This window comes from Diplodia seriata (assembly GCF_021436955.1).
Source record: "Diplodia seriata strain FDS-637 chromosome Unknown scaffold_3, whole genome shotgun sequence".
Classification (NCBI taxonomy): domain Eukaryota; kingdom Fungi; phylum Ascomycota; class Dothideomycetes; order Botryosphaeriales; family Botryosphaeriaceae; genus Diplodia; species Diplodia seriata.
Window position 1 is genome coordinate 2,938,778 of NW_027117310.1, and position 22,142 is coordinate 2,960,919.

Consider the following 22,142-nt stretch of genomic DNA (forward strand, 5'->3'; position numbering starts at 1 on the left):
CAGTCGCCGATTTCAGGCGAGGTCGAGGACGAGTCACCTTCCTCTCATCATTTGCCCTGTTCATCTGAACGGCGAGAGGGGGGGGCGGATGCTGGGTGGGACATGGGGAGAGGATGTGACGTTCTGGCTTGACTCTTTGGCGTTTTCACTGAGCGGCATTGCAGGTGGCGCTTTCTTCATTTCCTTTGCTTTTGGTCTGGTATCACAAGGACTACTTCACCTTTCAATTAATAAGCATCGAGGAACAGCTCATCGGGAAAAAAATCTATAAATGTAGACGAACGCACTGGAGCCAGAGCCTCGATTCTTCGGAGCACAGCCGGTGACAGGATGGATTATATACTCCCCTTTATTATTTCCGTCACTGTGCCAAGCAACCCGAACTCACCACCACGAACGTACTGCAATCCCGAACTGGTTCTGGTAGGGGGCTCTCTGCCATCCACAAAGTTCTCAATGCCGCCGATTTCCAAGTCCGAAACATGCAAGGGGTCGAAAGCGGAACATATGCACTTTTTCATTAATCCAAGCTAAAACTTCTTCAACTATGTACCAGAAAAACCGAAACCATCCAATCATCGCACCTGATTTTTCATATCCAACTCTCTGCCTTCCCCACCCCCCTCTCTCTTAAAATCCCCCAACTCACTCACAAAAAGAAGCCTCCCGCAAGCCTGCTCCCCCAGAACCCCCTCGGATCCACGCTCTCCTTCACACCCTCGGCAAACGCCCTGCTCCCGGCGTCCAACCTGCCCCAATAGTCCTGCCTGAAGTAGCCGTCGTTCATGAACAGCGGGCGGTACACGTCGGGGGCCCTGCCGTCCGCGACGGCCGCGTCGACGACGTCCTTCATGCCGCCGTACAGCTCGACGGTGGCGGCGTCGACGGCACGGTCCACCGCGGGCAGGCCCCGGAAGTACGAGTAGTCGAACTCGAAGATGATGCGGTCGGCGGCCTCATCGAAGGCGATGAGGTCGCCGCCAGCATCCACCTCGCGCGCCTTGCGCGCGAAGACGGCCGGGTAGGGCTGGAAGGCGAGCGAGGCGACGAGGCCGGGCACGGCGGCGTGCGACTTGGACACGTTGACCCAGTGCGCGTAGCAGTCCTCGAGGTGCGCGAGCGTGGTGTTGACGGCGTCGGCGGACGCGTTTTGCGCGAGGAGCGGCGTCGTCTCCGTGGCGATGGTGTACGCGGAGCCCTTGAGGACGGCCCAGTTGTTGTACGACAGCAGGTCGTAGTACGAGCGCGTCTTGGCGTTGTTGATGCCCGGGTTGAGGTCGGTGAACATGTCGAAGACGCCGGCGGGCGGCGAGGGCCCGTCGTAGAAGAGGAAGAGGATCCAGATGTGGACAAGGTTGGTGAGGGTGATTTCGGACGTCATGATGATTCCGGCCTTCTCGTCCGGGTAGTTCTGCGTGAAGTTTTGGAGGGCGGCGAGGAGCGCTTTGTCGGTCTCGTCGGATGCAGTGAAGATCAGGTTGCCGCCCCAGATGTCGCCGATGGGATGCGCCTTGAGCGTGTACGTCGTGACGATGCCGAAGTTGGCGCCGCCGCCCTTGAGTGCCTTGAAGAGGTCGGCGTTCTGGCTGGCAGAGGCGGTCGTGATGGTGCCGTTGGCCAACACCAGCTCGGCCTCGACCAGGTTGTTGGCCGCCCAGCCGTATTCGCCCGACAGGAAGCTGAGACCGCCTGGAGAGGAGCAGTTAGCTATCTGCCGTATCTTTACTTGTGCATTCGGAACTCACCACCAACGATGTAGCCTCCCACACCCACATTACCGATGCGGCCGCCGATGACAGTCGTGTTTGTCCCGTCCAGCACCTTGTGCACGTCCTCCCACCTGTTTCCAGGACCGACGCGGACCGTCATGGCATCCTTGTCCAGCGTGACTTCGTTCAACTCGGCCGTCGAGACGAGCGGTCCACCATCGATGCTCGAGAAGTTCTGGTTGGGGTTGTGGCCGCCCGACTTCACCGCGAACGTCTCGTTGTTCTGGCCCAGCGTCTTGATCACCGTCGACATTTCCGCCGCTGAGGCCGGCTTGATGATGCAGGCCGGCTTGAGGGCCGCACAGCCGGTGGACCTGTGTGGGCAGTTAGCATCCCCTAGTTGCAAAAACGTCGAGCTCGCAGGCACAAGGGGTTTGTCTCTTCTGCTTCCTCTTTCTTTGGAACTCTACAGCAATCAATTGAGAACATACCAGTACTCATTACTTTCAGACGTGTATTCCAAACTCAGAGGTTTGTCAATGGAAATGCTAGACGTGCTTTCCAGGGCCTGGCACGTCAGCGAATCGGCCTTCGCGACGGCAGCAAGGCCGAGGAGGGCCGCCGCGGCCACGGAACGAAAAGAAGGCATCGAGTTCCCCAGCTTATGCTCAAAAGCTACGCTGACCAGGCTCCTATTAAGTCAGAGGGACACTCCGCAGCGGGTAAAAGAGAAAGGGTCGAAAAAGACAGATCGGATCTCTGCTATAAGGGACAGAGGCGAGCTATAGGCCGGGGATATGTGCAAACGAACGGAACGAGGGGAAGCGAGCGAGCGGCTAGTTATCGTGGTGTCAGATGGGGAGGTAAGGACAGGGCTTGTTTATATTGTCTGGAGAGCGGGACGATAGGGGAGGTTTGGTCCGTTGCCAGTCTCCGGGGCCGGCTGCCGTATGCATCACTCGGAATGGTGCATGACGAGTGGGCAGTCTCAACGCCATGGCCGTTACTCGGCGGGCCGTTGTGTTAGGCCGGTATCAGCAGGGGCCTCGTCGCTAGTCAGCTTGCAGGCTGGTCACCCCAGGCACCAGGTGGCCGTCGATCCGCTGACAGGGTTGCCGGCTGGGCTCGCCAATACGGAGAAGGGGCTTGGCTGCGAACTCGCAGTTTCTGGGATGATTGGGCGGCAAGGAGCCACGACGGTTGCAATTGGAAACGTGCTACTGGACCACCCAGCCCAGCAGCGTTTCAATCGTTGGTTCTTGCAAGGCTGAAGCTGCTGAATTATTATTCTCACGGAGGCCGTTGGCGCCACGGCGCTCAAGCCACAACGCAGGGGCCGGGGGACGGCATTGATTTGAGCAAAGACATGTGCACGTAACTTGCCCGATTGAGCCAGACGACCAGGAACGGTTCACGAGCGGCAGATCGGCTTGGGCCCGCTGCGCTCGCTTGCAACGGACCAAGGTGCCGAATTTCAAAACGAAGCAACTTCTTCCATTGCAGCGAGCAAATCTCGCGTGATGGCGATCATCGTCGATTCCCTGTGGCAGGATCAGCAGCAGCACCATCGCCGGAAATCAATCGCAGCGTTAATCCCGGGGTTGTCGTCGATATGGCGAAGATCGCTGGTACAAGCTTGGCCCATCGTACCCCAAGCAATGTCGTTGGCTGGCGCCCACGTTCGTCGCTGTGGCTGTCGACCGGAAGGGGGGGGGCCCTGCATGCTGGCTCAGGCACATGTCGACGCGCCGGACATACGTATCGTAAGGCTTGTCGGTCCGCGATGCGCGCAGGCGAGCGCTGATCAGAAAGGGTTGGTGGCGGTGAGGGGTGCTGGTCAGCCGAGAGCGGGCTCTTCGTGTAAGCGAGCCATCGATAGTTCCATGTCGCCTATTGTTTAAAGAAATACCCGATTCGCTCTGAGCTATACTTGCCTAAGCAATCCGCCCGGCACTTGGCGGAAGAGCCTGACTCTCGGGGAGTGACCTTCCCCATACATCCACCATCGAATTCGATTGCGCATTGGTGAGAATGCGGCTGCCATTTAGGCAGTTGAATGCATTGTCCTGTCATAGATATGAGTCCTGAAGCCAGACAAAGACGAGTGTGTGATCTGGTTGCCTGCTCGTCAGCCCTCCAGAACGTGATGCAGTAAGTCGCGGGTCAGCTTCATGCGCAGCCTTCCGGCCTGATTCTCATACGAAGCGTCACCTGTGGCATGTGGATCCAGCGGAAGAAGGAAAAGGTTGCATGAACACGAATGATGTTGTGGGGAGCTGGTTGTAGTACAAAGTTGTCCGCATTTCTTGGCCCTAGCAGCATCACGTTATCTACACTTTACCACACTGGCATGGGTATCATCCTACGCGCGCTTTCAAGCTTTCTCGTCCGGCAGCACGAACAGCTCCACAACCCGGCACATCCGCTGCCTCCGTGTCTGCCTGTCTTTGTCCTTCATGTTCGCCTTGGCTTCCGGCACCCTGACGATCGCATCCGCGAACGTGCTGGACAGCCCCTTCTCCACGCTGAGCGTCTGCATCCTCTGAGCTTCACTCGCGCTCCTCACCCTGCCCGCCACGCCCGTCAGAGTCCGCCTGAGCGGGCTCGCCGGCCCCTTGAGTGCCTGCTCGACCTTCGTCGCCGTACGCACCTCGGCCGCGATGCGCGCCAGCATCGACGTCAAGAGCACGAAGCAGACATTGTGGTTGGGCGCGCCCGCCATGATTTCCAGAATCCACGTGCGCTCCTCTTCGCGGCTGAGCTGCTTCTTGCTTCGCGTCTGTTCTTCGTAGCCCGCTTCAATCTTCCGCCACAGCTCCGCCGGCACCACGCCGTCCTCTAGGCTGCGCAAGTACAGCGTCATCGTCTCCGCCAGGCACTCGACCCGCAGCACTGCCGAAGTCTCTGGCTCGAAGACTCGTTCCAGAGGCGAATCCGTATCGAGCGCATCGATGATGGCGCACTTGATCGAGTCGCGTTCGGCCGCATCCTGGACTGTCCACGTCTCCGGCGCAAAGGGCCAGCCGCCGCCCGAGTTGAGCTGCGCCTGCGACAGCCACGGCGCCTTCGTGCCTTCCTCGTGCTCAGTCATGTCCCACTCAGCCATGACGCGCTCGACCAGGTCTTCTAGAACCTCCGTCAGCCGGAATAGTTCCCGGGGAGCCGACCACTTTACCCCTGCCTCTTTGGCGGGACTGTCGCTGCCGCCATTGCCCTCAGGTATCTGCCCTTGCAGTTTCCTGATGCCGCCCTCTGGTATGCGGATGAGCTTGTCGATGGACCGAGCGAGGCTTGTTTGAAGCCAGCTGGCGCGCACCTGTAGAAAGTGGTCGCGGCCGTCGGAGACTCGCAAGACGAGTATCTCCTCAAGCTGTGCCTTCCCGTCATTCAGCTGGCGGACTAGACCCATATCGTCTACCTTTAGAACCATATCAATATTGCAGGCATCTCCAGGCTCCAATGTATATGAGGCAGGCGTGTTCGGTTGCGCTGATTTGTCCGGCTCTCGGTCGAAACGCAACGAGAGCCATGGTGGGGGTTGGACTTCGGTGTCCTTCTCTCCAGGCGTCCCGAAGAAGCTGATGGTTGCAGCAACTTGGCCGGTATTGGCCACTGTAACATGTCGTCGGCGTGCGTTAAGATACTTCGCGTTGCCAAAATCCACCCCCTCGAAGTCTGTCTTTGAATCATCCTTTGTTTCCTTCTTGCTTGGGTCTTTCTCCACGATCAAGGTAACGCCCGGTCGGCCCTCGTTCTCCGCTCGATCCAGCTCCCAAGCAACTTCGGCGTGAACCTTCGCCTTCAGGTCTGGCACAACGCTGTCGTATTTGAGCTTGAAGACGGCATCCAGAGGCTTGTGGTCGGACGACAAAACCCGCTGATGTGCTGTATAGTACTCCAGCGCGATCTCGTCCTCGAATCCTTCTTTTGTAAGCACCGGAATTGGATCGTCCCGTGCGTCTGTAGCCTCATCATAGCCAAAGTCACCGTCGGTCTCGGGGTCGTACTCAAACAGAACGTCGTTGTCGGCGTCCTTGTCCAGACCCTGCTTCTTCATTTCCTCGTCTCTCTTTTTGGCATCCTCCTCCTCCTTGACTTTAGCATAGTAGGCCAGCCGATCGCGGCGCGTGCGATACAGGATACGGTCGCACCAACTAGGACACCGGCGTTTCTCGCTTGAGTCAAAAATGCCCACAGTTCCCACATCGTACTTGTAGGTAGGCAGAAATTCAATGTTTCCTTCGCGCCACCCGTCGTAGAAAGCTTTGCGCAGACGCTGCTGTTTGCGCAGTTCGTCATGCGGGAGAAGAGACTCGATAGTGGCCTGAAGCGAGGCGGGATCAAACTTAGCTGCTATCATGACTTCGGGCTCCGCGTCGGGCTGCTCCTCGTTGCTCGACTGATCGGAAGCTTCAGTAGCGGCGTCGGAAGACGTGCGGCCAGAGTCAGCAATGTCCTTCTCGATCTTCTCTGCTTGTCGCTGAGAAAGATCGTACTCGTTCCGTGTATGGAGCATCAATATCCGTCGTACGTCCTCACCCGGCATGCCGCCCAAGCGGTAATTGAGGTCGCCGAGCCAGAAGGCGAAGTCCTCGTCGCCAATGCTTTCGCCGCTTGCTTGTGTCACGCCCAGAGGGTCGGTGATGGGGTCGAATTTGGTGCGGCTCACAACCTGGGCAGCGTCCCAATTGCGCCTCTCCAACGACGTTTTGTCCGCGCCAGCCGCCAAATGCGAGTTAATGAAGACCAAGCGCGTCGTCTCGCCCAAGACTATCCTAGCCGTAACGGCGCCCTTGTTTCCCATATACCCCATCAAGCCAGTGCCGACGCTTGTTGTGCTCACGGAGCGTACCTCGGGGGCGATCGAAGGCGCGGCGTAGACAAGAAGGAGCAACCCAATGAGCTGCTGCTCGGCGACGAGCTGGTAGCCTTGAGGCAGGTCATATTGCATGGCGGCTTTGAATTTAGCGGCGGTCGCAGGGTCGGTGTAGGGCCTCAAGGCTTCCGCGGCCGAGGAGATGTCGACGACCTCCTGCAGGCCCAGCACGTACAGGGCAATGTCATCGTCGGCTGGCACGCTGGCATGATCATTCTTGGGTAAGGTCGATTCCTCGTTCGTGTGCCGGGCCTCTTGTTCGAGGGGACGCTCGCGCGGAGCATCGTCAGCGGTATCGCCAGCTTGAGGATTGTTCGGGTCAGAGACACCCAGGCCCGACAAGGCCTCCTCGACGCCTTTTCCTCCGACAAACCAGCCGCCCAGGTCCTTCTCGGTGCCTTTGAAAGCGGCGACGTTCCAGGTTCCGACTTTGATGCGGATCTCCTTGGGGCGCACGTACTCATGACGTCGCTCGTGGATTGCTTGCCAGAGACTCTGAGGGGTCGACGAGGGGCCGGGGATAGTGGAGGGAAAGGCGCCCGGCATGGGCTGGTCCAGGTCGGGGGTGGCAGGCTCTTCGGACGACATGGCTGGAGCGACACAGGGAAGTGAGCGGATTTGGAGATCTTGCACCTCACATGGCAAGCATCAGCAGCGCTGGGGCGTGGCGGCGGGGGGAAAAGGTCTCAGGCTTCACGGAGAGCTGTGGGCGGCGAGGGCGGGCTGGTGTGGCTGTGCGCCTGTGCGGCGGGATGACGCACAGCGCAGCAGCGGGCGGAGCTGCAGCGTCGGCTTGGCGGCGGGCGCCAGGCGCCAGCGACAGAGCCCTTTCCTTTCCCGAGCTCGGGCCACCGGGGCTGCACAATAGCAAGGCCGCTGTCACTTTCACACCCTCCTCGCCTATATCATCTGCTCCGCCCGCCTCCCCACCACTCTTTCCTCTAACCATCTTCATCGCACGAGCTCTTCGTTACAGCTGACAGCACCGTCCCACGCGTTGATCGCAAGGCCCTTGTTGCTACACAGCTGTGCTCACCAAACGCTCATCCAACCTCATTCTACTACCTTCATTCCTCAACTCCCCACATCATCCATTACAATGGCTCCCAAGAACCGGTCGCGCGCTCCCGCGGCCGTCTCCGACTACGAGACCGACTACCCCAGCCAGAACTCGCTCGCCAACCTTGCTCCGCCTCCTCACCGCACCAACGATGAGCTCAACCTGGCTGTTCTCCGCCGCCACTACCCTGACCTCATTTCCATCGTCTCCATCGCCTCCTTCTGCGTTGTCTACGGCTTCTCGCCCGAGACCCAGGCCTGGGAGAAGTACGGCGTTGACGGCACCCTCTTCATCAACCAGCTTATGCCCTCGGACGAAGGCGCCGCTCGTTTCTCCGTCATCGTTTTCAACCGTCGTTCGATGGAGAAGTTCTCAGTTGAGCTCAAGTCTGCCGACGATGTTGAGCTGACTGATGACTATGTCATCCTTCAGAGCCAGCACGAAGACGGAAGCCTGCAGATCTTCGGCCTCTGGATCTTCACCGAGCCGCACCCATCCTCTACCGCCCGTGCTCGCGAAATCAACGCAGAGATCATCAAGCAGTGCGCTGCTTTGGTCGACAACAGTCGCAAGACCATTGAGGCCATGAACAACGAGTCCTCCGATGAGCCTGACGAGCCTGAGAGCGTCCCCATGGGCCGCCAGCTCTCACTTCGCGAGCTTTTCGGCAAGCAGCGTGAGGCCGATGCCGGCTTCTCAATCCACCACCACGAGACTCCCCACGTCCCGGCTGCCTCCACTCTTCCGACCATCCCCAGTCACCCTCGCCCTCAGGCTCAGGCCGCTCAGCCGGCTCAGCAGTCCGTCGCACCCCTTGGCAATGCAGCCACCCCTCGCTTCACCAACACCCCGGACACGGACTTCTTCCTGTCGGCCCCCAAGGTCACTCCCACCCCCCAGACGCAGGGCCAACGCAAGCCCAAGGGCCACCCTATCCGCCAGCAGCAACCCACGGAGGCATCGCCTGTTGCGACCCAGTACTCAGCCAACTACGCGGACATGAACCGCACCGAGTTCTTCGACAACTTCAACAAGACTCGTGCCGAAGGCTGGACTGGTTCGTAACTCACTTTATTCCCCCCCTTGTTTTATGATTCCCGTTGATCCTACAATCTGCAGTTGTCAACACCCCGTTCGGGTCTTTCTCTGTCGACAACTACATCCAGGCCCAGGACGCGTTCCTGAACTACAAGGCCAACCTCCAGGCCGACAAGGTCGAGGGTGAGAACCGCAAGGTCACGTTCGAGTCGACCTTCACTCCGACCGTCCGCGGCAGGAAGATGATCTCCAAGAAGGTCGTCAGCAAGTCCGTCACCAAGCTTTAGACGTAAGTCACCTCTTTTCCAGTTCAAGCTTTCTCGTAACTAACCAAAGCAGCAGCAGCACAACACGGTGGAAGTTGGCACTATGTGGACAGTTTGTGGCGTGAATTGGTGGTGACAAGTTGGTGGTTTAAATTGGTGGTTTGAACTGACGGCCTGAACTGGTGGTTTGAATTGATGATCTGAATTGATGGGTCGAAATGAAACTCTTCTGAGAAACTGGTATATCTGCTTAACAATGGCGAGCCAGCATCGAGCTAGCCACGCTTATAGGCCATATGTAGTATGGCCCGCGAAAATCAAACTGCTTCTTGTCTAACGATCTCCTCTATGTATCTGGCCACCTTTTCGGCCACTGTGATGCTGTGGTTTGGATCTGCAATTTCTCGAGTCAGCTTTGTGCTCATAAAAGCAGGGGAAGAAAACTCACCGATGCAGAATCCATGGGGGATCCCGCTATCGTCCACCTCCATGACGGGCTTCCATCTCTCCCCATCCGTCCGCTCGCCCCTCGCCCGGCCCCTCGCCGCCATCAGCTCGTCCCTCGTCTCGTCCGCAACCCAATGATCGTCCTTCCCGAACAGGAAAAACAACTTGGGGCGGGGCACTTCGACGGGGCTGGGGTCGGATGCGCCCCAAATCTCCTCGTCCCAGCGGTCGTGCGTGATGGTTTGGAGCTCGTCGGCGGCCATGTGTAGGGCCTGGCGCACACCGTGGGGGGACTTGAGGAACTCGGCGGTGGTGCGGGCGGCGTCGGGCGGATGGGCGAGAAGTAACGCGAGTAGCTCGGTAAGGAGGAGGGTGGGGAAGAAGAAGGTAAGGACGTGGGCAAGCAGCGAGGCGAGGACGGGAAGGGTGGGGAGGGATTCGAGGAGCATCTATTTCTTGTCAGCATCATGTCCTTTATTTTTCCTTTTCGGTGGGTGCATATGACACAGTTTGGAGGATAGTGAAATATGATATGGGTATGAGACGAGTAGAAAAGAAGAGAGGGAAAAAAAGAAGAAAAAACGTACGGTGAGCTTCATGCCGCTGCTGCTCTTCGCAATGTGCGTCACGGTGGGGAACAAGCACACGCCTCCAACAATCCTGCCACCCTCCTTCTCCTCCACATCGGCATCACTGACACCATTCACAACCCCATTCACCATCGTCACCGCACCGCCCGCCTCTTTCTCCTTCTCCCCGCCAGCCTTCCGCTGCTGCTTCGCCTTCAACGACTCCCTCCACCTCTTCACCACCTCCAGCGCCATGTACGCGCCGACCGAATGCCCAATCACAACCACCCTCGTCTCCTCGCCCTCCCTCTCCTTCTCGTCCACCTCTTCCTCCCCGGCCCCATTCACCAGCACCGCCGACCCAGACCCCCACCTCTCCCCACCATCCTCATACCCCTCCTCGGCCATGCCCCTCACGTGGTCCCAGAGCGCCCACTCCACGCCGTCAACCTGCTCCCTCAGCCCAAACGGCGGCCGCTTCAACCGTCCCCACCCGCGCTTACTCCCCGCCCGCGCCCGCCCGTCCTTCGCGTTGGCGGGCCACACACTCCCGCCAGCGGCCTCGCACCCGCGCGCCTCGAAACCGGACAAGCTGCGAGCGAAGACATCGAAAGCGTGGCGCGGTGCCAGGGTTGGGTGCGCGGTGAGCAGGAAATGCAGGTGCGATAGGAAGAGGTCGTAGTAGCCTACTAGGCCTGGGTTTCCGGTGACGAAGTAGATGAGCCAGCGCTTGCGCGGGCCGGCGGCGGGTCCAAAGCGTTCGGCGAGGAAGGTGTTGGTGGTGGGCGAGGTCGGCGGGAGAGGCGGAGGGGAGGAGGCCGGAAGAGTGATGATGGTGGGTGGTCGAGTGCGTGGAGCCATGTTGGGAGATGAATTTTTTTTTTACGGAAAAGGAAAAATAAAAAGATGGAGAGACACAGAGAGAGAGAGACGGAGAGAGCGTGCGTGTATGTATGTAGATGTAGATAGCGAAAACAGTGGGGAAGAAGTTGTTGATGTTTGATAACGCAATGCAAGGAAAAGGTGGAGAAAGAGTGAAGTGGCCGGCCGGCTTTCTATCCGTCACGAGCGCGAAGGGATGCGGTGAAGCGGCGCCTCGGTAGATTATGGAGCCGTTCCTTTGCGGGACTGCCGCGTGGGTAGGTGGATGGTCAGCGGGCTGGTCGACCGGTCGATGGCGCGGCGCGGCGGCGGGATTTAATGCAAGCCTTTGTTTTTTGTTTTGCACGGGCTTGGCGACGCTGTATGGCTCCGCTGGGGACCCGAGAGGTTATTTCGGGGCGATGTATGATGCAACGGCAGCAGCAGCAGCGGCTCAGCTTCAGGTCTCAGAGAAGGTCGGCCGTCGAACCAGAGCCAGCGCGGGCGATCAGGGGGCCCGGCCGGGGGTTCCCTCTGTTTTGCTCGCTTAGGCGGCGAGGGCAGCAGGGCGGAGACGGGAGTCCAGACAGCTCGGAGCGCGGCGAAAACGAACAGGAAGCGGAATGAGTTACATAGGAGCGGCGGTGGTGGGCGGAGTGATGATGCGTCGATGTTCGGGGATGTGGTGGGAACACAGCGTTTGTTGGACGCAGCACGGGGCAGCGGGGGCCTGTGTGCCTGCACATGGCCCATCTGCCTTCTAGCCGCTTGCGGTAAGAGACAGGCCGGCGCCCGTCGCACAACGTTGAGTTGCGCGCCAGCCCATCCGCATGCGCCGCGTCTGATGAGCAACCGGCGCTGCTGGCTGCCCAACGCCAACGACTAACAGCCAGCTGAAGGAACATGGCACATGGCACCCGCACCGACCCACTCTGTGATTGCCGATCGTCTGATAACCTCCTCACCGTTGCAATTCTCCCGCGCATTAATTCTACCTAATCTGTCGCTGTCCCTGCCATCGGGAACATGTGAAAATCATCCTCCACCCAATCCCAGCGTCCGTACAACCCCCACTATAAAACTCAAACACTGCCAAATCATCCCTTCCGCTTTTGCCCTTCCATCCCTGCTGATATTATCCTCTTCGTTTCTATTCTGCTGTTTTTTTTTTTATTCTCTTTGCAATCTACACATTCTCCGTCAGCAGCTCGACCTTGGCGCACCTGTACGTGTCGATGCCCTGGTTGCTGATGGCGTCGTGCCACCTGAGCTCGTAGCATTCGTGCGGCCCGTCGCGCTTATTGCGGCCTTGGCCATCACTCTGCTGCTGCTGCTGCTGCTGCTGCTGCTGGCCGTCGTCGTCGCCGCCTTGCTGCTTACCACCGCCATTTTGCTGCTGCTGGTCATCGCCGCCATTCTGTCGTTGGCCACCATTCTGCTGCTGCTGGCCGTCTCTGTTCTTCCGACACACGACCCAGCCATCGAATCGGTCGTTGTCCCACGTGATGGAGCCCCAGCTGGCGCGCATGCGGTGGGTGCCGACGTTGTTGTTGATGAAGGCGGGCGAATACGCGTCCATGTCGTTGTCGCCGAACATGGTCAGCCCGGAGAACTGGCACCGCCCGTGCCACAGCGCGATCGACGATGTCGACGAGTCGTAGAAAAACTTCCCTGCCTTCCAGCGGTCGTGCGAGAGGATGGGGATCGAGTTGGTGGAGTCTAATTTTCCGTCGCCGATCAACATCCCGGCGTGTTCCTTTCCATCCATCGGGGTGCTACTTACTGTACTCGGTGTCCTCTACGTAGAGGTTCTCAAACTCGGCGTTGCCTGCGCCTTCGACAACGTGCGTGCGCAGCCGGAACTTTTGGCCGGGGTGGTTCAGCTTACCGTCGCACCACTCGTTCGGTGCCGGGGAAGGCTTGCCGCACGAATTATCCGCGCAAGCCGTGGTAGAGGGCGGGGGCGGCGGAGGCGGGGGGGAAGGCCTGGTGCACATTGTCGACGTTTCTGAGCAATTGCCAGAAGGCGGTGGGGGAGGGGGAGGAGAAGGCCTGCCGCACGACGCCGACGACGTTCCTGAGCAACCAGAATCGGAAGAAGGCGGCGGCTGAGGGCTCCTCTTGCACCCCTGCGCCGACCCGCAACTGGTAGGAGGCGGCGGCGGAGGCGGCGCAGGACACCCGGTCGACGAACCTCCGCAATCGGTAGAAGAGGAAGACGGGCTACACCCCGTCGACGACGTCGCTGGGCAGCCGGTAGAAGACGGCGGCGGGGGAGGTGGAGGGGAAGGCTGGTTGCACTCCGACGACGAACTTCCGCAGCCGGGAGAAGAGCTGTTGCATCCCGTGTCTGGGCAGCCGGTAGGAGATGGCGGCGGTGGCGGGGGAGCCTTCTTGCACTTGGACCCTCCGCAATCGGTAGGAGAAGGCTGAGGACAGCCCGGCGACGGACAAGCATCACTAGTAGCAGCAGGGCAGCCACTGGAGGCGGCGCATAGGTTCTTCGAGACGGACGAGGAAGTCGTGCAGAGGGTGGTGGGCTGGAAGCTGGCAATGCAGCCAGGCGTGACCCGGCGCGCATTGACGATATCATTGGAGCCTTGCACCTTCTGTCCCTGCGCGCTCTTCGGCTGGCAAGTGCTGGTCGAGAACTGGTAGGCGATGTCATGGCAGTCACAGAGCTTCGCGCAGAACTCGACACAATCCTCGAAGCTGACTCCTTCGATGGGCGCGCGCTTGGCCAGCCCACGCTTGTAGTTGCTGGGGGGTTTGTAGTTATCCGGGAATTCGATGTTATACGACTCGTAGTCGGTGCCGCACTCGAGCGAGAACTGGGCGTTTTGGACCGAATCGGCCGTGTACATGGTCCCGTTAGATTGCGGACAGCTGACGGTCGTGGGCGTGTCCGTGGGCGCGCTGCTTGTTGTGCTCGGGGTGACGGTTGACGTAGGCATGCTGATGATGATTGTGGGTGGTGGTGGTGGCGGCGACGATGTCGGAGGCTCCGAGTATGTCGGAGGCGGCGTACTCGATGGAGCCGCTGATGATGAAGCAGCCGCTGATGATGAAGCAGCCGCTGATGATGAAGCAGCCGCTGATGTTGAAGCAGCCTCGGATGTTGTAGGCATTGACATGGGCGACGCCGTGATGCATACTACCGTGGTGCTCGCGCCTGAGTAGCTCGTCGACGTCGCCGACCTGCCGCCAGCGCTGCCGTAGGTGACGTTGTAGACGTTATTGCCGTATCCGTCGTCGCCCACCAGCATTTCGCTGTACTCGCTGTCCGGCCCCAGGAAGGTGCAGGGCCCAGTCCCTTGGGCGTAGCTGGTGTTCGTCGCGACGGGCGTGCTCGTCTCGCAGACCGTCTGCGGGGCAGACGTCGTGGCATTGCTGATCAAGGTCGTGTTATAGCCGAGGGTCGTGTTGCTGCTGCCGGTTTGGCACGGGTGGCCGGGCAGCACCGTCGAGGTATATGTTGAAACCTGGACCGATTTCAGCCGTTGTCGACGAAGCCGATTCTTTTTCCAACACACTTACCGCCTGTAGCGCGTGGGCAATGTGCCGCGCATTGAAGCCAACCATCTTGTTGCAGTAGTCGTCAAAGGCCCGCAACTTGGAGCCTCGGACTGAGTGTGAAGAGACGGTGGAAGAATGCGTCGCCTGGAAGCCCAAGGCGATTTTTGTATCCAATCCTCGCTCCCTTTATAGAGCGAACGCAGGGCCCCCCAACAGCACAAGTCGAGTAAAGCTAGGGACGCTTGAACCTTCGGACCATCGGCTTCCAAAGTACAGACCGAAGCAAAGGGGTGATGATCTCTACGTTTGTGCCGCTTGGCATTCATGCGGGTGCTTGATGGCTAAAAGCTGCACCTGAGCGGGGAGCTCGGTTCGCTTGGTATTACAGTGGGGATGAGACAGCTGGAGTACCTGTCATACCTATGCTTTGTTCCATGTATGTCTTGTGGACAAAAGTCCGGATGGACTCATCCTCACTGTCACAGTACCAAACGAACATCGAAATCTGGTTCATTAGCTGGTAGTGTACTGGAGCGAACTTAGTTGAACTAGGTAATGAGGATCGATCCATAAGTGAGTGTGGTCGTTGAACGTCACCCTTCACTACTGTTTTATCAAGCTCCAAGAGGGAATTACTGATGTGTTTGCAATGCCTTGCACAACCCATCGACCTTCTTACCGGCCGGAGCAGTCGTCGTTTGCGTGAATCGTGAATACTGGGTCGGGGAGGCAGTCGACTAGCGCTCATGCCCGCCCAAAGTCATGTCATGATCGAGCGTCATTCAACAGATATATCCCTTTACAACATAAATGCCAAGCCTGTTAGCATCCACAACTCTTCGAGCAGGAACATGGCCACTCACTGACTTTGATTGGGCCATCGACACAGGCACAGATCGAGGAGGCAATAGCCCGATCCAGGCAATGGAAAAAGGCGCACTAGAAGGCGTTGGGTTAACAGAAGACGTTAGCCCGCCCTCTCCCCCACCTGCGTCAATCTCCACATCAACAGATCGAGGGACTATCAATTGCTACTTCGCATACTCTTACACCAGTCAAGACCGTCAGTCAACGTATGATCCCTTACCAATGTGCTCGCCTGGTAACCATTTTAGTAAGTGCGGGGGATGGGGTAAAACGTCAAAGCGGAGACCAAACTTCGAATGGGAATTGTTTTTTTTTTTGTCTGGTGCCAGCGTTCGACCACCACCTCCGTTGAACCAAAGTTTTCAAATAACGCCGTTGCTTATGCACATCCACCCTTGCATCAAGATGGCGCCTACTCCTCGTCGTCCTCTAGCCCGCCCATTGGCGTGTCCGCTTCGCCGCCGTTGTTGGCCGGTGCAGCAGTCCCACCATCCTCATCTTCATCGTCGTCATCGACGACCCGTTTCCGATTCCTGCTCGCCGTAGGAGCCTCCTCATCACCACTCTCCGCATCCGGCCTCGGCGGCGGTGAGCCTCCCTCTTCGGCAGCGTGGACCTTCGCAGCCAACGACTCGTTCGCCGCCTGCGCCGCGTCGTCCAGGTCCGAGTCGTCGTCGCTCTGCACGAACTCGCTCGACTTGTACTTGCTGTTTTGCACCTTGGTGGCCGGTGCCTTGCGCTCGAGCTTTCTCTTCTTCTTCTTGCGCGGCTTGTCGTCGTCCGAGCCGCCGGGCGTTGCTGATGTCGTGGTCCGCCGCCTGGAGCGGCGACCCTTGCCGCCGGCTTCGCTATCGGAGCCCGCTTCTCCCTCGCTGTCCGACTCGGCGCCCTTCTTCTTGCGCTTGCCACCTCCGCCTCCCCCGCGGCTCTTCTTCTGACGTTTCTTGCGCTCGCCCGTCTCCGAGTCTGTCGTCATCTCAGCATCTTGTACGCGCTTCTCTTCATCGGCACGCTTGGCGGCAAGTTCGCGGTCGCGTTCCTGCATCTTCTGGCGTTCTTCTTGAACTTGACGTTGACGCTCAGCTTCAGCCTCCTCCTTCTGACGCTTTTCCTCCTCGCGCTGCCTGATCTCAGCCTCACGCCTCTCGCGAGCTTCCTTGAGCTTTGCGGCATTCTTTTCCTCATACTCGCGCTGGCTCTGAATAGCACGATCAAGCTGCTTGCGCTGCGTGTTGCGACCCATGTTAGCACGCGCTTCAATGTCTTGGCGCGGGAACGGTGGGTTCGGCGATTTCGCGATGGCGCTGAATGCTTCGATAGCATCGTCCAAGCCCTTTGCTGCAGCCTCGACTTCCTCGAGAGAACGGACGTTTTCGGGAAGCACGTGGATGAGCTGGGCGATTTGAATCTGAACGAAGGCGACGTTGAATTTGAAGTGATCCTGTTCCGGAGCGACCTCGAGAGCCTGTATCTCGTTAGTCTTTGTTCCTCTAGCCAGCTTTGTTGCACTTACCCTCTGGGAGTACTCCAACGAAGTCCTCATGGCTTGGATACTCTTTTCCTGCTTGCCCTTAAGTAGCCAGACACGACCAAGACAGGCAAGGATAGTAGCATCGCGTGCACGGTCCTTTGCAAGTGCTGCCTCATAGTTCTCGATGGCGCGAGAGTATTGCCTGAGTTCGCAATAAACGTGACCAAGGTTGATGTAGACACTTGCGTCCTTCATTGTCTCCCTGACCTTGGTGAAGAGCTGCACAGCACCGTTGAAATCCTTGTTGCACTCAATGAGGGCAATGCCAATGCCTTGGGCAGCATACGCGTTCTTCGAATCCAGCTGAAGGGCCTTGTCAAAGAATTCAACGGCCCTCTGGTACATCTTGCGCCGCTTATCCTTGTCCTGTTCGGTGTCTCTGCGCATCTCACGGGCAAATGCCAGGTAGATATTGCCCATTCCAGTCAGGGAATACCGGTCGTGCTTATCATAGTGCTGCAAAGTGTGTTTGTAGTGGCGTTGTTCCTGGTCTTCGTGGATATTGCCTGTCCGCTTCTTGGCCTTGCGTTGAAACCAGCCATATAAAGCGCGCACCTCCAGATTCGTGGATTCCGCCTTGTACAACTCCGACATCGCCTTCGGACCCTCGTCCTGAGGGCTCTGGCGAAGTTTGATGTACGTAAGACGGATGTTGGCGTCCACATAGTCGCCATGCCGCTGAAGAAGGCCCTCATAGACCTTTTTGGCCTCATCCAACATGCCCTCAGCCTCGTAGGTGCGGGCCAAGCTGTAGGAAATGGTTGTCACGAGAGCATCGGTGTCCACGGATTGATCCTTGTCACCCACCTTCACGCAGGCGTTCAACGCGGACTGGAACAGCTCACGGGCCTGGGCGTATTTTTCCTGTTGGTAGTAGAAGCAGCCCATGTTGTTGAGCAGTTGTGGCGGTAGGTTTTCGCGTAGAGCATTGAGGTGCGCTCGCTTCGCCTCTTCATAGACCTCCTTGGCGACATCGTAATTTTCCTGCGTGGGGTCCGGCGCCTGCGGTTCATCTGGCCGATCCTCTTCCGGAATTTCGTCCAGTTCCATCTGCTCAACTTGGTGCAAACACTGCAGACTCTTCTCGGGGTGGTCGGTCTCATACAAACGTGCAAGGTTGAGAAGGACCGCTGTATCCGGGGAGACTTTGCGCTTGGGATCTCTCCAGGCTGATCGAACGCTTTCAAGGAGAGAAATGGCTTTCTTCAGCTCATTCGATTTGTCCTCCTTCGAGTTTGCGGCTTGAGCAGCGAAGACATCCTCGGCGTACAGTGAGCCCAGGAGAATGAGGGCCTCGGTGCTCTTGCTCTGCTGAATGATCTTCTCCAGCCGAAGCTTGGCGCCTTCGAAGTCCTGCATCATGATCCGGATCTGAGCCATACCAAATTTAGCTGGAAGATAACCGCGATCTTCACCGCCACGTGCAGTGTCGGCCCTCTGGTAGTACTCAAGCGCCTTGGAAATTTCGTTCTCATAGTGCTCTTTCCTACCGAGGAGATACCAACCGTCACTTGCAACGGCATTGACGTCAGTGAAGTCGATGGATCGTCTCGACAACCGTTCCACCTGGGCCATGGCCTTCCTCATAAGGAAGTATCCACCAAAAGTGGCACAAGAAAGCGGGTATTTGTCGTCCAACTTGAAGGCCTTCTGCGTGTATTGCACCATTGCTTTCTTGTAGATGGGGGCGAACTCGGGAGAAGTAGTTGAGTATTGAGACGAAACGTTAAGGTGGTAAAGCCCAAGAAGGATATTGGCGGTCTTGGAGTCAGGGCACTACAAGTCCTGTCAGCGATGTTCTGCTTCTTTCACGTAGAATGACTTACCAGCTCCAGCGCTCTTTCCCATGCATTCTTGGCATCTTCCTTGTATCCCAATTGCCAAAGACAGCATCCAATACCAATGCGGGGATCAGGGTCCATCATGTCAGGAGCTTGACCAAGGACTTTCTGGTAGGATGCAAGAGCGTCGGCATACTTGCCAAGCGAGTACTGGACTCTTGCCTTGCCAAGCATGGCCATGAGGTTCTTGCCCCCATACGCGCGAAGAGAGTCATCGAAGCACTTTGCCGCTTGCCGTAACGCGTCGGTGCGCTCTGCGCTGTCGGGGGCGCCTGATTTTGTTTGAGTGATGGCAGAGGCGCGGAGAAGGTAGAGGACTCCGCGAGCGAGGAAAAGGGGAGCATAAGAAGGACTGATACGCGATGCATCGTTGAGGTTTGCGGTGGCGGCCTGGATCCACTGCTCCTTGGTCTTAACTTCCGGCCCAGTGTTGTCTGTTAAAGATCAGTTAGCGCTCGCAGAAACGAAGAGCGTGAAGGGGTATGCACTCACCTGGTCTGAGACGAGGAGCCTCGCGGCACATGCAGAGGTTCAGCCAGAACAAAGCGCTCAGGATGCTGAGCTTCTCCTCGGCGCCGGCTCTGCTAAATGCGTCGCGAGCCTTCTGCAGGATGTCGATGGCCAAAGCGGTTCTGTGCTGCTTGGCGTACGCGAAAGCGATGGTCATCCAAGTAGACTTCACCACATTCTCGTTCTCCAAGAGAATACAAAGCTCCGTAGGATCATCGTTCAGCTCGACAAGATCGATTTCGACCTGTTCGACATCCCCTCCCTCATTGACCGTCACATCAAGAACGTTGGGGATATCCGAGAAGCGCTTTGGCTCGATGGTGCCATTGGCATGGCCGTTGACGCCGTTCGCGAGGCCGTTCGGAGCAGCCATGGTGGGTTGTATTCGCGCGGAGGTGAGATGGACGCCGGGTCTTCGAGAGGGTCGAGGCGCGGGGGCAAAAGTGAGCGCGTTACACGCCCATCAAGGTCGCGCCGACGGTGCGGGGGAGAGGGCGGTTGCGGTGATGTTCGGGGACGAAGAAAGAGGATGCGTCGGCGTACGGCGTTGGCGCGATACAAACGAGCGTGAATGCAACAGTCGAGCTGCGCGACGCTCGCCGGCCACTCTGGTCTTGGCGCCCCGACCGACCGGCCCGTGGATCCCTGCCGCCGATCGGTTGCGCTCGCCGACGCCTTCTCCAGCACCTCCTCCCTGCCCGTGCCTCCCTTTCTGATTCGCCAATTGTAATTTTCAAATAGTCTGAATAGTTACAGGGAAAAAACTCATATCTTCACATGCAGCGTTGGTGAAACGGTCCCCATGCCTACTGCAATCCCCGTCCCTTTATTTGTTAGTAGTCACTCTCTCCATAGCCAGACACACATGTTCAACGGCTCGTTTTTCCCCTGTGAACTTGCAATCGATATTGGAGTCGATCCCTATCCAAAGCTTGAGTTCTAGATCTGTTCTGCACTCGTGAGTTACTGCATCGCTCAGGATATCGATCCCCATAGAAATCAAATGCTCGCATGCAGGCACAGACAAAGAAGCACATCTTACGTTTCCACTTCTGATTGCGCTCACCGCCGGCCGCCGGAATGAGCCTTACCCGAGGAATCGTGCGGCTCCGGAATGTCAGCGTCCTTTCATGGAGTGCCTCTCAGATAGCAGTCAGCACTACCCAATTAGGAAATGCTTGCGAATGTGGGGAAACGTCAAACGTCATCCGTGCTCTGGTATCAAGTCAATGTTCCACAACATGATAGGGCAACGTAAACAACTGTAGAAATTCCAGGCTTCTGTTCTCGGGCGCTTATTTTGTCCTGGCTGCAAATCGATGAACTTGGAGGAAATTATCGTTGTAATCTGTAGTCTCCACTGCGGTTTCCGGATGCCTCGGTTCGTTAAGTATTGCCATCATGCTATGTGCCACACGCACCCAAGTGTGATATTGCCTACTACGAACGACTATCCTTGCTCCCATGAGCTGATGTCCAGGGTCCCTTTGACCCGCTACCGATGACATGGCCACGTGCCTTGCCACTAAGGCCTCAGCGACACGACGGTGAATGCGAATACGACCCCCGAAGCATTGTCGTATGAGATGGATTAGACGCCAGTGCACTTTTTAGTGCGGACGATCGGCAGCCTTCGCATTGCTATACCACTGGTCTAGCCCCAAAATGGCGCATCTTTCAGACCGCTCTGAGCAGGCAGGCATAAGGTTCGGTTATTATTACTCTGGTGCCAGTACACCGCCAGAACTGGAACCTCAGTCACTGTCATCATCGCTTCCGTAACCGACCAGCGGGCCCTTGGGGCGATCTTCGTCCCTTTTCCCAGATGTGAAAGTGACGCCCGAGCTCTTCAGCATTGCCAGCGTGGACCCCGAGAAAATGCTTCCATTTTCCTCCTCTGCGGCATGTTGTTGTTGCTGGTTGACGGCTTCCTCCTGGTCGGCGGCTGCTTCGAGCAGTTTCTGTTCCTCGGGTGCTTCCAAAAGACCTCCGTTTTGCGCAGCTTCCAACTGAGCAGCCTTTTCCTTTGCATACCACACATCATCCGGGGCATCGTAACCTTGCAGGCCGAAGCCTCCCTCAATCTTCCTGCGCTTCTTTGAGTCGGGGTCACGGCCTTCGATCTCGGCGACGTAATCGGCGGGCAGGGCGCGACGAATGGCCTCGGCAGCCTGTTCTTCAATCCGATGCGCCTCACGCTTTTGGGCTTGCGGATTCGGGTCCACTGTGGCCCAACGCACGTTGAGAACTTCACTATGATCGAGAGCCTGATGGGCCATAGCCTCCTTCGCGAACTGCGAATTCGCTTCGTTGGAGTATGTTACGAAGGCGACACCGCGGGTGTTGAGAACGCGTACTGCAGTGCCAGTCAGCATGGTGGTCTTATGGCTCAGCTGATGCAAGTGAGACCTACCTCTGTCGATTTGGCCCCATTCCTGGAAATGGCGGGCAACGATTTCTTCTATGTCGTCGGTGACGTGGATGCGGCCGACGTAAAGAGTCCTGTTTTGTCTCATGAAGCTGCCGACACCTCCCATGTCATCGCGGTAATCTGCATGCTTGTCTCGGCCGAAGCAGTCGACGTTGGGATTGAACATGTCGTGGATGGTTGGGAGGCGGTGCAGGTACTCGCAGTCAGAGCCCTTGGGACATAAGCCACGGGCAAAGAAGAGGCAAAAATAGCTTCCGGGCACGCTGTCGGCACGCGTATAACCGGTGTCGCGGGCGATGTTGCAGCGCGAAGGCGCAGCATGCTTGGAGAGGTACTTGTCCTCGCGGTCACCGCCACTCCATTTGTTGTACCAGATGTTGAAGATGGTGCCGGTCTGGGGCGGGGGCTCGGACTTGAAGGTACTGGGGTCGACCTGAGGGCGGGCGGGCCTGCGCTTCTTGCGGATGATCTTCTTTACTTTTTTGCCCTCGGCGTTGGTGGTGACGACGACCTTTTCAGCGCCGTCCGCAGACGTAGTCACCAGCTCGGTCGCGGCGCTATCTACAGAGCCAGGAGGGGCAGCGGTCTGCTCAGCGACGTCGGTCATGGTGGCAGGCTGG

General features: G+C 57.9%; 6 protein-coding genes across 6 annotated transcripts; 1 reads left to right on the plus strand and 5 right to left on the minus strand.

Annotated features, from left to right (window-relative positions):
• Positions 1-649: 649 nt before the first annotated feature.
• SLS55_003587 (uncharacterized protein) lies at positions 650-2,022 on the minus strand (the record flags this gene model as incomplete). The annotated part of the gene is made up of 2 exons (XM_066775058.1): positions 650-1,689; positions 1,746-2,022. The coding sequence occupies 2 exons, from the start codon at positions 2,020-2,022 to the stop codon at positions 650-652; spliced, it is 1,317 nt and encodes a 438-aa protein (XP_066635177.1).
• Positions 2,023-4,083: 2,061 nt separating this feature from the next.
• SLS55_003588 (uncharacterized protein) lies at positions 4,084-7,173 on the minus strand (the record flags this gene model as incomplete). The annotated part of the gene is made up of 1 exon (XM_066775059.1): positions 4,084-7,173. One exon carries the CDS (start codon positions 7,171-7,173, stop codon positions 4,084-4,086), a length of 3,090 nt encoding a protein of 1,029 aa, XP_066635178.1.
• Positions 7,174-7,684: 511 nt separating this feature from the next.
• Positions 7,685-8,970, plus strand: SLS55_003589 (uncharacterized protein; the record flags this gene model as incomplete). The annotated part of the gene is made up of 2 exons (XM_066775060.1): positions 7,685-8,702; positions 8,765-8,970. The coding sequence occupies 2 exons, from the start codon at positions 7,685-7,687 to the stop codon at positions 8,968-8,970; spliced, it is 1,224 nt and encodes a 407-aa protein (XP_066635179.1).
• A 3,042-nt stretch (positions 8,971-12,012) lies between these two features.
• On the minus strand, positions 12,013-13,690 carry SLS55_003590 (uncharacterized protein; the record flags this gene model as incomplete). Its single annotated transcript, XM_066775061.1, has 3 exons — positions 12,013-12,545; positions 12,610-12,745; positions 13,433-13,690. The coding sequence occupies 3 exons, from the start codon at positions 13,688-13,690 to the stop codon at positions 12,013-12,015; spliced, it is 927 nt and encodes a 308-aa protein (XP_066635180.1).
• Positions 13,691-15,621: 1,931 nt separating this feature from the next.
• On the minus strand, positions 15,622-19,464 carry CTR9 (protein required for normal CLN1 and CLN2 G1 cyclin expression; the record flags this gene model as incomplete). The annotated part of the gene is made up of 3 exons (XM_066775062.1): positions 15,622-18,516; positions 18,567-19,015; positions 19,074-19,464. 3 exons carry the CDS (start codon positions 19,462-19,464, stop codon positions 15,622-15,624), a joined length of 3,735 nt encoding a protein of 1,244 aa, XP_066635181.1.
• A 1,381-nt stretch (positions 19,465-20,845) lies between these two features.
• CWC2 (Pre-mRNA-splicing factor) lies at positions 20,846-22,129 on the minus strand (the record flags this gene model as incomplete). Its single annotated transcript, XM_066775063.1, has 1 exon — positions 20,846-22,129. One exon carries the CDS (start codon positions 22,127-22,129, stop codon positions 20,846-20,848), a length of 1,284 nt encoding a protein of 427 aa, XP_066635182.1.
• Between the last annotated feature and the right edge of the window lie 13 nt (positions 22,130-22,142).